This window comes from Hydra vulgaris, chromosome 08 (genome assembly GCF_038396675.1).
Source record: "Hydra vulgaris chromosome 08, alternate assembly HydraT2T_AEP".
NCBI classification, from domain to species: domain Eukaryota; kingdom Metazoa; phylum Cnidaria; class Hydrozoa; order Anthoathecata; family Hydridae; genus Hydra; species Hydra vulgaris.
In genome coordinates this window covers 38,769,392-38,785,403 of record NC_088927.1, presented here as the reverse complement: position 1 = coordinate 38,785,403, position 16,012 = coordinate 38,769,392, and the positions used below count along the sequence as shown (strand labels likewise).

Below are 16,012 nucleotides of genomic sequence, written 5' to 3'. Positions count from 1 at the left end.
AAGAGATAAAAAGAGTAGCCTTCTAGCCCACTTTCCTCATATAGATGATGGAAAATGGCTTAAAATTCCTTCTTCAGAATGGGGCGACAATGCCTATTATTTGAAAATGAAGCTGTTTATCAAAACTCTAAAAGTGACTAATGACGCAGCCGAGAGAGGAATTAAGTTGTGTTCTGGTTATCTCCAACTGCAACAAAGTTCTGGAGCCTGGGGTTGAGAAATTAAAAAACAAAAAACAACAATAAACAAGCTAACAAAAAAAGCATGTTAGGGAATATTTTTAATACTAGTTGTTTATTTTTGTTGCAGCAATTTAAAATTATGTCTATATATACAATTCTATATTTTAATATGTCCTCCAAGATGCAAGATTTATATAACTTTTCTTGCAAATAAATAAAAACTATACCAATATTTTCTTTTGTTTTTAATCTAAGATTTAAATAAACTTAACAAAATCTTAATGTTTCTTTTTTTAGACTGGGGCTAGTTGCAACAAAATTTAAAAAACTGCATTTATCTCATATAGGTTGTTTTTTTTTTTAATTTTTATCGGGGTTATAAAACAGATCTAAGTGATGTACTAAACCAATATTGATAAATATAATATAAAACTTAGCAAAAAATAACAAAAATTTTATAATTACACTAAAGGAAAGCAGTAATTTCATTGAGCTGTAATACTTTTATTATGAGAAAATTCACTTACAAGTCAGGCCTTGTTTAGTAAACTGATAATTGTATTTAAAGACTTCAGAGACTGAAGAAATTAAACAAGAAGGATTATTATTTAAACTAATTGACTATTTTAACTCCAAAGTGAAAAAAAAAAGTATTCTCCTAGTCAATAAACAATAAATTTTATTGTTTATTTTTTTTATTTTTTAAAGTTTATAAATAATTTGTTTAGAAAATGCAAGAGAAGGTTTTAGAATATTTAAGTTCTGATTTTAGAATATAAAAACGGGATAAAAATTTAATTAAAAAAAATTTAAATGTTAAAAAATAAAACAAATGTTAAATAAAATTTCATAAAAACAAACAAAAATCAAACTTAAATCTGAGTTATCTATAACAAGAAAAAAAGAATTTCCATGCAATAAACATTCATTAAAAAAAAAAAGCAAGTATTAAAGAAACAAAAGAATTAATTACATTGCAATTTAACATTTAGATTTCTTAAATGTTTTTTGTTATTGATGTAGAAATATTAGGAGATAGAAAAATCAATGATAAAAAAACGTTGATTACTTTAAAAAAATAAATTTATTTTATGATTCATAAAATAAATTTATGTTTTTAAAGTAATCAACGTTTATGTTTTTAAAGTAAACCCCATTGGCATCAAGATCACTCTAATCAATGTACATAATTATTTACACAAAATAAATCTAGTTTTTTAATCTTTTTGTATTTGAAAAAGATTTTTTAAACTTACCATTATTTTATTATGGCCATAAATCTCTAAGTTTACAGTGGAATCCAAAAAACTTTGAAAACAAAAATTAGAATTTTATATTGAAAAAACAAAATTATCAATAACCTTTAAAATTTTTAATTTATTACTGTAAGTTCTTTATAGCTGACGTCTAATAATTGTAGTTGTATGATGTAAAAAAAATTAGGAATAATATATAAAAACCATTCTTTAAAACATATTGTTGCAACTTACCCCTATTGCAACTAGCTCCAGTCTCCTCTACACACACACACACACACACACATACACACACACACACACATCACACACATACACACACACACACACACACACACATATTCTTTTTGATGAACCTACTGATGGAAAAACAAGTTGTTAAAGAAAAAATAGATAAGTGTTTTTACTTAATTTTATATATATATATATATATATATATATATATATATATATATATATATATATATATATATATATATATATGTATAAATTACTTAATTTATATTTGTTAAAAATGCATACCATTCTACAAAATCATAATGATCAATTTGATCAAGATCCAACGGTTTGATGATTGCAACAACTACTGTCAATAAAATCAACTAAAAACAATATAAAAAAACTTTGTTAATCAAAAAGTCTGGTTCATGCCTTATTATTAATTTAAAATAAACTAATTGATTTTAGGTGCAGTAGTATTGTTTATCAAGGTTTCAAAAAGTTGTTAAGGAGTTCATGTTAAAGGTTGAGAGGGGTAAAACAACAAACACATTTTAAAACAAAACCTAAAACAACTAAAAAACAAAAGGAACACCTTTCTTGACATAGAAAATGTAAAAAAAAAAATCAAATATTAAAATTGTTTAAACAAAAACACATTGTAATAACTGTTCATTTTATACATATAGTAAATGGAATCAGTTTTTGAATATCAACCTAATCACTCAAGTAGTATGATTTTATAGAAAAACATAACATTGAAGTTTTATAGGAAAACGTATACCGTTAATTTATATAAAAAAAACAGAAATAATTAAACAATAAATGGTTTAGATAATATTCAAGTTTAAATTCAAAATTAAGTTAAATTAACTAGTCACAAGTTACGAGTCACAAGTTGCTTTTCTCATCTTTATAACCAGTTTTTTCTCATTTTAATTTTTTTTTATTCCTACTTATATCTTAACCTGATATTGTGTTTTTTAAGATTTTATTAAAATATAGAATATATGTTTTACTAAAATATAGAATATATGTTTTAATAATATATAGAATACATGTTTTATTAAAATATTGAATGTTGAAACATTCTATTGAAATTAAGAAATAAATACATTAAAAGTAAAAAACATAATAAACTATTTTAAATTAATAAACTTAAATTCTATATATATTTTTATGTATATACAGTATCCTTCGAACCTCCAAGGGACCAAGAAATTAGTTAGAGTTAGAGAATGTTCAAGTTATCAGGAGCATATTCCTTAAATAAAGGTTCAATGGGGATTCAAAATTAGTTTAATTTACCGGAAGTTCAAGTTATCGAGGGTTTAAGATATCGAGAGTTTACTGCATATCTTTATATATATACATAAATATTTATATATACATACATACATATATCTTATATAGACGTAAACACACTTTTTCTGGAATGTTCTAGATGTTTTAAGAATATTTTAGAATGTTCTGGATGTTTTTAGAGATCTCTGAAACACTCTAGAGTTTTCTTAATTCTTCTAGAAGTTTATGGAAATTAGCAAGATTCAGATAATATATACTACCTAATTGATCAAGTGCTGAAGACGTACAATAAATGTGTAAAACAAAATCCATTGAATGAAGCTTTTGTCACAAAAAATGACTGCATTGAGGACAAATGATTGTACAATCTTCACATTGAAAGCAATAGGCAGGTGGATATACAACTGGGAAGGTTGCTAGTTCAAAAACTATCCATCCATCCAAAAGAAGAAATTGTCTATGAAGTCTAGGTTCCGAGTTCGATCCCCACCACGTCCCTGGTAGCACCGCGCTCAACTTGTTTCTCCGCGCAGCGGCCTTGTTCGTCAAGGTTTGTGTTTCGGAGTTATAGTGTTGAGAGAGGGTTATAACCACAATTAAGTAGCCTCCTTATCTGTAGTGGCCTTCTGGGCCTTGGGGAGGTGAAATAACAAAAAAAAAAAAAAAAAAAAAAAAAGTCTACTTCAACAACAGTACCGGCAACAGCAACAATGTCAACTTCTGAATCCAAGCCTGAATATTAGGAATATCAAGAGTCTGAAGATTCAGAAGAAAACAAACACCTGCAAGAACTACAGCAAAACCAAAACTGCAATTAGTAACATCTTTAAAGTTATCAACTATTAAAGTAGCAACCATTTGTCAACAGTTATCTCAAGATAGACATAGACATAGGATAGACATTCAGACTTTAGAGTCTGTTATATTCAGATCAACTAATAAAGAGGCTGTTAAACTTAAAGAAGAAATGAAGAAAACACTACATTTAAAAAGCTAGTCACTACACTTTGATGATAAATGTCACTAAGAATATCAAGTGTTAGTGTTGAAAAATAAACAAAGAGAAGTTAAGTTACAAGCACCAGAAAAGCTGTTGTTAAAAGGCTAACAGCTATTTTCGATCAATACAATTTATAGAAGAGTGTGATATTCTATTCTCAATTAATATTTATAGAAGAGTATAAAGATGATTGTAGTGAACATTATAAATGTAATTACTGGAAGAAAGAATGGGATTGTTAGTCAGTTACAAAGATATTTTACTGAAAAGAATCTGGAAAAGAACCACAGTTCATTAGTTGTCAACATTATGTTCTTGACCGGGTCCTTCTTGTAATAATAGATGAAAAACTTGGAGAAAACAACATGTCACCCACTATGAAACTTGTACAAAAAACTACAAACAGCTCAGGAAGGATTTCAAGAATGATAAAGAAGTGATAACTGAAACAGCAGGATGACTTAATGATATGATATTTCTATTTAATTTAATTTGGATATTCCTCTTTTTTGAAGAATCTAGAGTATTTCCTAAAGTGAAGTTTCAGAAAATACCTAAATTAAATAATGCAAGATGGAATTCCTGAGCAATACTAGCTCTTTTGGCATTTATTCTTTTACCAGAGTAAAGAGACTCACTTTATCAACATTTGTAGATTCATTTCTTACAGATGGACAGACCATTGGTTTACTGACCAAATGAACAATGCAGATAATTACCAGAAGCTTGCATGGCAGCTTGCATGGCAGCTTGCATGGTTACAAAAAATTGTTAAACTCAATAAAAAAGTTTTGGAATCAGGTACCATCGAGACTGAAAATTCCAAGAACAATTCAGTGTGTAGAACTAGCAAACAAGGGTCTTCAAGATCTTTATGACATATGTAAAAGAAAAGAAAACCTTTATCTTAGACTTATTTTGTCTAACAAAGCAAATGATTTAATTAAGCTGAATTTAGCTTTAATTAAGCTGAATTTAAGAATTTAATCTTTATTCTTTTTATATAATCTGAATTAAGTATTATATTAAATAAGTAGTGAATTTAAATTTAAGTATTAAATTTGAATTAAAGTATTAAATCTGAATTTAATTATTAAATTGATAATCTGAATTTTTTATATAATCTGAATTTAAGCTTTAATTAGCTGAAAACTCAAAAAATTTTCAATATATACAGTAGCTTTTTGCACTTGTAGAATTGTTATTTAAGTTTGTAATTTTATATTTATCTGTGTTATGATGTAATAATAAACTGTTAAATGCTTAAAAACTACATAATAACCATAATAACTCTCCAATTAAAAAAATTAGAATTAAAAAAAAATGATCATAAAATTGTTTGAAATTTTATCCATATGTGTATATATATAATTTTGAATTTTTGGTTTGTATGTGACCTTTTTCAACAAGAAAATTGAATTAATGTTTTTTTTCATTATTTTTGTACAAATATCTTTCAATTTTTGAGCCAGGAACATGAGGTCACAAAAAGTCATAACACTAATATATATATATATATATATTGAATATATATATATATATATTAGCATTTCAAGCCCTAACATAATTACTACAAATATTGTATTGGACAATATGGTTATTATGTAGTTGATTGAGCAATACCAATCACAACTAATATGTATAATGGAAACACAGTTTCATTCAACTTCTTGCTCTAACTTATTAAACTATAATTTGTTCAAACGCAATAGAGATAGTCGCGGCAGCAGAGTAGATATATATGTTTGAAATGATATATCTGCATACGAAATTGACAACAAAGAAGCAAGAAAATAATTATGTGATACTTACCATAGAATAAATATGGTGGCAATGTAAAATAGGATCTACATTTGTGTTGGTTGGGTGTTTTTATAGACTGCTAAATAACGACTTACAAATTGTAAAAGAAATAAATAAATCAATTATATACTCAAAATCTTTATTTGACAGAGGACACTGTGATGCCTTACTTAAAATAGGAGATTTTAATTATCCAAATCTGAACTGGTTCTCTGAAATACAAATCATTTCAAAAATAAATAGCATGGAGAACAATTTTTTAGACACAATAAACAAACAATCTCTAGTACAAAGGTACACCAATGTATCAGAAATCCAACATGGAATCATCTAGCTTACTTGATTTAATTTTGGTCAAAAACAAGCACATAATCGAATACATAAACAGTTATTTTAGTCAAAAACAAGCACATAATCGAATACATAAACTCCATTAGGTGATGCATATCAAGGTCACCAAATACTTCAATATAATTATGTGATAAGTACTAACAATGAAAAACATTTTACAAGTAAAAAACTTGACTTTTAAAATGGAGACTATATAAATATGAATAAAGATATATCTGAAACAAATTGGCCATTCTTGTTTGATAATAAAAATATTGAAAAATGTTATTGAATAAGAATGGTGCATCAATCATATAAAAAATGTTAATAAAAAAAGTCAAATAAACAAAAAACATAAATGGATTAATTACAAAGTAAAACAAATTATTATTAAAAAAAATAAGTTATGGCATCGCAATAATGCTTTAGGATGGATGCCTAAATCATTAACTAAAGAAAAGGCAGTAAAAAGACCAGTTAAAAATTAAAAAAAAAAAAAATGTGTTCAGAAATATGAAATGGATTTGGCAAACAATAAAAATAATCTTAAACGTCTGTATTCATATATAAGCAAAAGACAAGCAACTAAATCTAACAAAATTAATGCGTTATACAATCAAAATGGTACTATTTCAACAAGAGGTAAAGATAAAGCTAACACACTGAATAAACAATTCAAATTAGTTTTTATACAAGAAGATAAATCTGAGCGCATGCCCTTCTTTGAATCTCATTTGGTTATTAAACCAATAGAAAACATAAATTTCACAATTGATGAAATGCAACCCCATTTGTCAAAACTTAATCCTTTCAAATTGGTTTGTGGAGATGGAATCAGCCTTAACATCTTAAAAATGTGCACAGAATCATACTCTTTACAATTGCAACTAATTTTTCAGCTCCTATTTGTTAGAAACTAGCTTTTCTAACGAATAGGAGGTAAAGGGTAGCTATGGGTCACAATGTGTTGGATTGGGTGAATGTAACAAGTGGTGTACCACATGGATCTGTTCTTGGACTAACTCTATTTGTATTATACATAAACGACTTACTGAGAGAACTCGAAACTAGATGTTTTATTTATGTTAATGATACTGACTTAATAAAACCTATGAAACCAAACACACATTTAAAGGATTCGCTAGACCTTTAGGATAGTATTAACAAAATTTCAAATTTGTGCAACATGTGGCTTATGGAACTAAATAACAATAAGTGCATGGTTATATATATAGGTAAAAATAACCCAAATCATGAATACTTAATCACAAACACTAATGGGTGTATTTTCAAAGTTAAAAAAACCAAAAAAATACGAGATATAGGAGTTAGTATATCCAAAGACCTAAAAAATCTTGCACATATAAATTAAATAGTAGCAAAAGCAAATAGTATACTTGGGGTTTTGAAGCATACTTTTCAATTAAGAAAGAAGCACATATGGAAAAGGCTATATACCATTTATATCCGCCTGCATCTAGAATTTGCTATGTCTACATGGAGACCACATCTAGAAGGAGATATCTTGAAATTGAACAAGTTCAGCAAAGAGCTACGAAAGTTGCACAATGCATGTAATGTATTTCCATTTGAGAACCAATAGCTTTTGTGAGCTAGTATTATTAGTTGATGATGATAACTTTATAGAGTCTGTCATGAAACCGACATCTTTATTACTGTTTCTTTTAGAGAATGTAACAAAGATGTTAGTTTTATCTAAATCACCTAATGTGACATAAATGCAATTATTTTCCAAGCTACAATCTAGATGTCAGTTTTCAGAGACTAAAAAACAAAGAAGTTGACAATACGTCGGCGTAATTTTTTTTATAGAGCTCTTATTAGTAATCTTTTGTATGAAGAGCGAACAAATAGACTTAATCTAACAACGCTGGAAATAAGAAGAAATTGACGAAATCTGATCCAAACATTTAAGCTAGAAAATGATTTAGAAAAAGTAGAGTGGAACTCACCATTAATAGGAAATATTAGAGGAAATTTTGTGCAAGAGATTGTCAAAAACTCAGTCATTTGACATAATTCTTTTAAAAAAAAGAATTGTTAAGGAGTGGAGTCAAATGATATTAAAACATCAAAATCAGTCTATGAATTTAAGGCTTTATTTGACAGGCAAAGCTCTGGCTGCTATTGCGCACCATTATATACTATTTAATGCACAGTTAGCTTATATAAATTTATATTTATAGATACTCTATGAAATATTATTTATGCAGAAATATATATTTCTATATATATAATAAACACGTAAACGCAAAATAAACTATGTGGTAGCGGTGTAGTGGTAGAGCGCTCGCTTCATAAGCGAGAGGTTCCGAGTTTGATCCCTGCCACATCCCTGGTAGTACCGCGCTCAACTCATTTCTCCGTGCAGCAGCCATGTTTGTCAAGGTTCATGTTTCGGAGTTATAGAGTTGAGAGAGGGTTACACCACAAATAAGTAGCCTCCTTGTCTGTATTGGCCTTCTCGGCCTTAAGGAGGTGAATAACAAACAAAAAACAAACAAAAAAAACTATTGTTACTCTGCTAGTTGTATTTTTGTGAAAACGTTTGATATGTTAGATATGACATTGATGTCATATCAAGTGTTTACTTAAGATTAGTTTATTATATTTGTAAACCTTATGTTTGTTTACCTTGAAATTATTTTTATAAAATGTACATTGATATTAATTGACAAAAATGCCACAAGTTTTTTTTATGCTATTTCAAGCCCTGATATTATTACATTATCGGACAATTTTAATTGAACTGCAGTGCAGTGCGAAAGTTTTAATATAGTGGGACAATATATAACCTGGCTTCATAAAAAAGAAGTTTAAGTACTGGTTTCATAAGAAAGAAGTTTAAGCTTAATAACATAAATGTAGTTTGTACTTCAGAGTCAAAGGGTTGAGGTATTAAAAAATATATTTCAAAAGTAGTCTATTTAACTTCTATATAACTTATAACAATTCTAAATAACAATGTTATAATGTTATGAATGTTTATAAGCATTATCCACACCATTGATAGCTATTATTAAAAACAACTAAAAAAAACATAAAATTAAAAAAAAAAAACTGAAAATCATAAACAGTTTTAAAACATATATTGCCCTTAACGTAAACAATATCACAAACATAAACAAATAAAAAAAACAAAAAAAAAAAAAACTCTTATCATACCACAAATGGAAAAACAAGAAAAAAATCTCCAATAATTCCAAAGATAAGCATTTTTAGCCATTTTAATGCCAGATCATTTCCGAAATATTGTCCATAGACAATTGTAACCAATATTGAAAATAAACTAATAGAAAAGCAACATAGGTAACCCACATAAACAAACATATGAGGTAGAGTCCAACGTGTACAGGGATCATATTCATGAATTTCTATAAAAAAGTTTAAAAATTTTTTTTATATTCTTACCAATTCATTTAGAACCTAAATTTTTTACATTTAATGTTTAATAATAAAAGTTTACATGACATAGTATATTTTTTACATTTAATGTTTAGCCAAACTTTCAAAAGTTTACATGACATAGTATATTTTTTACATTTAATGTTTAGTCAAACTTTCAAAAGTTTAGATAACATAGTATGCATTTAAAGAACTTAAACAAGCAGGACATCATAGTTTTTAATAATTTTAAACCAACACTTTTCAATAACATTAACCAAAAATAACACATAGTTCATATCACATATCAAGATTAAACACAGTACTCATGTCAAGTTAGGTCTTTCTTGATTTATATAATTTGTAGAATCTATATAGCTATATACAATTTTTGGAATCTATATAGATATATATAATTTGTAGAATCTATATTGCTATATATACAAATTATTTTTGAATTTTTAACACTTGATCAATTTCTTAGTAACTTTTGATTTGAATACTGGTTGCTCAGTAACTTTTGATTTGAATACTGGTTGAATACTTTATACCATATTGCAAAGTTATCAACATTAGAAAATTATCTGTTTTCTTGCAGAAATTTTAAAAAATAAAAAATTTTTAGGAAAATTTTGAGGGAAAATATTTCAAGTAATTTTTTGGGCGATTCAAACTCTGAAACTCAAATCAGAGATTTTTATTAGAATAAAATATATGTTGACAATATTTTTAAATATTGTAAAAAATAAAGGAAATTTAATTATGGTTTCTTGTAAAGAACTAGAAAATTATTTAAAATAGAAATTTAATAGACTTTTCTTTGAATCACTGTCTCCTGGTAAAATTACCTGGAATACTGAGCTTCTCTGCCAAAATTTCATTTTTTTTAATAAGTGTGCTTGTATCATTGTCTGGGTAAAAAATACCACTTGAATGATCAGACTTAATATCCTCATGATTTTCTTCAATTAGTTGATCAAACATAGAAGATATCTGCTTTCTAAAAATTTAAAAAACTTTTAAAGTAATTAATAACAAATAAGTGACTAAAAAAAAAAAAAATTAATATTAAAAATTATATTAAAAGGTGATGCTTATATAAGTTTATCAATTCATAAATAACAAATTATTAATATCAAAAGTTCTATAATTCTATAAAATTGTTTTATTATCTTTATTTCTATGTACAATTTCTTTCTGATTCAAATCTCATTTTTTATAAGAACAATTATAAATGATAATTATAAAACTTTTAATATGTAAGTTTTTTTCTACTCTGCCAACACTTATCATATAAAGCATGAGAAATTTAATATTTCAGAAGTTAAACATGTTTCTAAACATTATATATTATATACACATAAAAATATATATTCCATATATTACATACACATATAAATATATATTCCATATATTACATACAAATATAAATATATATTACATATATTACATACACATATAAATATATACTACATATATTACACACACATATATTACACATAAAAAAAGTATTTTACATTAAATTTTTTTGGGAACAGCTGAAGGTAATAACCAGTTTTGATAAAAATAATTTTCAATAAAACTGTTATTATTTAATTTTTGAAAAAATGGACCTATATTAGAATTTCAATGTTAAAAAATTATTTCAAACTTTTTAAATATGTATGCTTAACTAAGTTTCAATTAAAATTCTGTTGCACATAAATTTTTTTCAAGAACTAGTAACATCAAGTTTAATTCTGGAATAAAGAATCAGATTATCATTCTGAGTAAATCTTTAATTTTAGATACCAATCTTGGAATTGAAGATACTAGCACTTACTGAAACCTATAGGTTAAGAACCTTGTTTAATTTAGGGAAAGAAGAACCTTTAAGACAAAGAGCTAAAAAATTATAAAAACCCTATGACTATCCCTACACCTCTGGAAGCACTTAACTTGTTTCTCTGTGCAGTAGCAGAGAGAAACAAGTTAAGTTAAGAGAAACAAGTGTTTCTTGAGTAACAAAGTTAAGTGCTCCTTGTTTGACTAAGTTAATGTTTTACTGTTTAGAGTTCATGTTTAGGGTGGAGAGAGTTGCAAATAAAAAAACTAAAAACAAAAAAATTAGTTGATTCCTTGACTGTAATGACCTCCTCTTGATTTCAAAACTTTTTTTTTTTGCTTTTTAATCTAATTTTTAAATTTAAAATTTTCTTTTTGTTGTAATTTTTTTTTTCTATTTAATTTTCAGTAAAACAATTAAAAAATAATTACTAGAAACTTTATTAAACCTCATGTAGTGTACCGACGAGTAAAGATAAAGTTTAAATATAAAGGTATAAAATGAAAATGAGTGATTCATTGTGAAAAAATAAAATAAAAAAATAATAGTTAAAACCAAAAAAAAATAAATAATAAAAAACATGTCTAAAAAGGTATTAGAACAAACCTAATTATTCCTTCAGATCGGTTGTTTAGTTGGGTTTCGGAAAATCGCAACTTCATTAAACTTTCTTCCAAATCATTAGTGTTTAAATTTTTCTTTATAGTATAAAGTGATTGAGTTCGCGTCAATTCATAAGCTTTTTCATTTTGACTGTCTTTCAAATTTTTATAAAAAATATTTAGTTTACCAAAACTTCCTCTATAAACCTTTTTTTTACTGGCATTAAAGGAATGAGGTAACAATAAAACATTCTCGATATCTGAACCACTAGATTCATTTGAAATGTTTGCATTGCTTTGTTGACTTTCTTCTTTTAACATTGTGTCTAAGTTATTAAATCTGTTTTCTAAATAATAACAAAAAAACTTGTACTTCACACCACAAATAACAAAGTTAGGTACAATTTTTTGCGACAATATTATGAGCAGCAATATTTACAAAATATTGCACACATAATACTGTGACATAATACTGTGACATAATACTGTGACATAATACTGTGACATAATACTGTGATTTTAACTTGTGCTCAAATGTTAAATGAAAGTATATACAAAAATAACTTATAAAAACCTTTTTCCAAAATAGTATGAATATTTTTAAACTTTTTTTTTCTTCGAACTAATGAATCAACAACATCTACATCAAAAATTTCTTTATCGCCAGAAAGGAAAGGCTTTGCATCTAGTTCAACAACATCCATTGTAGTTCGATTTTGTTGCTGCCAAACTTTTAACTTTTTTTTTGGTACCTATTATATTTTAAAATACTATTAGATGTTAATAATATTACTAAAGACATTAATATTGTTGCTATTGTTGTTATTATCATTAATAATTCATTATAATCATTGTAATAATAATTTAATCAACAATAATAAAGTTATAATCATTAATAATAATTCTTTAATAACTAGTCTGCAACTACTACTGCTAATGCTACTACTACTACTATTACAACTTCTAAAACTACAACAACAACAACAACAACAACAACAACTACTACTACTACTACTACTTCTACTACAACTACATAACATAATTAACAAAATTCAATTTATTAAATTATATAAATTAGGTTAATAGCTTGTCTAATTAAGTTTTGAATTTGAACTTACATTTCTTTGTCGACTTTTCTTAAACAGCAATACAAAAAGAAGATTAATAGGAAAAACCATAGCAACTGTAATAAAAGAAATTGCAACTTCTTCTAAAGAATATCCCTGAAATCCAATATAGAGATCAATTTTTCCTTCAGGTGCAACCTGAAACCACATGGCATTTACTGCCATCCAACTCAATATTAATGTGACCAAACATGTGAGCCGTTGAACACGTGAAAATCTAATAAACAAAACTTTTCAAATAAACTAATTACAAAATAAAAAATAGTTAATTAAAAATAGAATTATAGAAATTAGTGTTACTTTTGAGCAATAACTATTATAACCTGCTAAATTTAGGTCTTTCAAATATAGATAACCAAAGATGAAAATCATTAAACATTCTTAGAAGAACATCAAAGAATATTGTAGAGAACTTCTGCATCTCCATCATATTAGCCACATAAAAATCAGCTTCTAAGGCTCCATCTTCAAATTCTACACCTAGCCAACTAAAGCAAAATAACACAAAAAATAAATATTCTCATATTCATCAACATAATTAAAATAGGGTAATTGCAGAATGGCAGAATTCAGTTCTTGGATATATACTCTATTATCATCCTCACCTAATAGCATTTCACTTATATATTTTTTGTGAAGAATTTATTGAATTTTACTTTGTTTATTTTATGGATATGTTGATCATTTTCTTTGTTAAAACAGAAAAAATGTTACATGAAAGTCTAATAGATAGAGCTAATATATTTGACATACCTACCTTCCCATGATCTGTTTTCTGGGTTCTCTTTTGCTTTGTAAATAAATATAGTCTTAATGAGAGTATTGAAATTTTATTGTAGCTGTGAATTTTAAAAACACCGGGAGAATTGTTAAACAATTGTCATCTATGTTAGAGATACTTGCTAGATTGATAGATGTTATGTGTTTTTTACCAACTTGGTAAATCTGCGCATCTAAAGCTGTAAAGTGCCAATTTTCTTTCTTAAGTGTGAAGTTGGTAAATTCAGATTTTGTCTTTTGAAATAAATAAACCTGGTGAGGGTTTTAATAAGCTCAAAGTATGTAGAAAAAGTGCACATACTAATTTTTTTGCTTTAAGAGCAATTTTAAATTAAATTATTTTTTTACCATTTACTAATAAATACTGAAGTAAATAAGAAATAAGTATAGAATTACTAAGACTTTAAGAGCAATTTTAAATTAAACTATTTTTTTACCATTTACTAATAAATATTGAAGTAAATAAGGAATAAGTATAGAATTACTAATTAATTAATTTATTAATTTTATGGGCTTGGCCAGCTAGTTAGTTTTCATTTCAAAAATATATATATATATATATTATTTATAAATCTTTATTTAAAATTGAATAGCAATACAAGTAATGAATTGTACAATTTTATCTATGATTAAATACTAAAAAGAAGATTGCCAAAAATGCATGCAAACATTATTTATGTATGGAAAAAGCAGTGGAACTCCCAGTGTTTTGTGGCAGGTAGAGGTCGCCGACACCATCACGAAGAATATGAAAATATTTTTTAATAAAAGATTGTTGATAGGTGGTGGTCTTTGCAGTGTTGCAGAGCAAATGGAATATATTTTATACTATATATATACTTTTTATACTATATTTATATATATGCTTTGCATATTTATTTTTTATACTATATTTATATATATGCTGTTATATACATTTTTGATATGCTTTATACACACACACACACACACACACACACACACACACACACACACACACACACACACACACACACACACACACACACACACACACACACAGGGTGTTAGCCAGCCCTGTGAGGTTTAATTTAGCATTAATATCACCAAGTACAAATAAAATCTATATTAACAAAAATTACTTAGGATTTCGATGCAAGTAGTTTTAAAAATTTGTAACTCAAGTTATGCAATTAATTTTTTTGCTAACAAAATTGATGTAACAACATCAAACAAAGTTCAAGTTTAAAAAATAAAATAAAAAATGATTTTAAAAATAACTTTTTTATTTAATTTCTGCTGGCACACATTCAGAGAATGTGTTCTATATAATAAAATAATACTGGATTTAAAAAACTTTTGAATAAAAAATATTTTTAGGGATTGCTACTGACTCTTGAACATTAAATAGGTCCCTAATATTATAAAAAAAATGTTTTTCAAAAGTATGATATGTTGGGTCTTAAACGAAGCAAAATTATATAAAAATTGCAAAAATAATCATCATTTTATAAAAAAACATTAAGAAAAAAAGATTTAATCAAAAACACTTGTTAAACTCCTTATTTTTCCTTTTTAGTCAAAAAAAGTCATTTTCAGTTCAATAAAGTCTAAAATAATAATTTAGTTATAAAATGATTCATATTTTAAAATTTGTGTATAATTTCCCTTAATTTGAGACCCAACATGACTTTTGCAAAACTTTTTTTCATAATATTAGGGACCCATTTTAATGTTCGAGGGTCCTTAGCAGCACCTAAAAATACTTTTTATTCAAAAACTTTTTAAATCCAGTATTATTTTATTATACAACACATTTAGCGGGTGCAAGCAGACATTTTCAAAAAAAGTTGTTTTATATAGAGTTACCCCTAAATACAACTTTTAAGGGGTAAGAGAAAACATTTTTGTTTAAATGTTGTCTAAAGAACTTATCTAATAAGTTATAAATCTTTAAAGTTATAAAGCTTTAGAACAAAAAACTTAAAAAGCCAAAGATCTCCACGCAGAAGCCATTTTTTTCAAGACTTGTTTTTCAGAGTTGAGTGATTGAGTTTTAATAACAACTTAAAATAAAAAATATATTAACGAGCAGTCTCCTTGATTGTAGTGGCCCCCCACAGCCTTGGGAAGATAAGTACAGTAAATAAAAAAAAATAAAAAAAGTATATTATTTTAAAAAAAAACAATAAAACTTTTAAAAAAATAGCTATTAGAAAA

General features: G+C 26.1%; 1 protein-coding gene across 2 annotated transcripts in view; it reads right to left on the bottom strand.

Annotated features, from left to right (window-relative positions):
• LOC101241823 (uncharacterized) overlaps positions 1–16,012 on the bottom strand; it is a 130,481-nt gene that overhangs the window by 17,347 nt on the left and 97,122 nt on the right. For both annotated transcript variants that reach the window (XM_065803668.1, XM_065803669.1), the window contains 7 exons: positions 13,378–13,542; positions 13,046–13,271; positions 12,502–12,679; positions 11,932–12,274; positions 10,349–10,500; positions 9,282–9,490; positions 1,961–2,040 (listed from right to left, as the gene is read on the bottom strand). In XM_065803668.1, the coding sequence (XP_065659740.1) occupies positions 1,961–2,040; positions 9,282–9,490; positions 10,349–10,500; positions 11,932–12,274; positions 12,502–12,679; positions 13,046–13,271; positions 13,378–13,542 (1,353 nt within the window). The remainder of the gene's footprint in view (positions 1–1,960; positions 2,041–9,281; positions 9,491–10,348; positions 10,501–11,931; positions 12,275–12,501; positions 12,680–13,045; positions 13,272–13,377; positions 13,543–16,012) is intronic.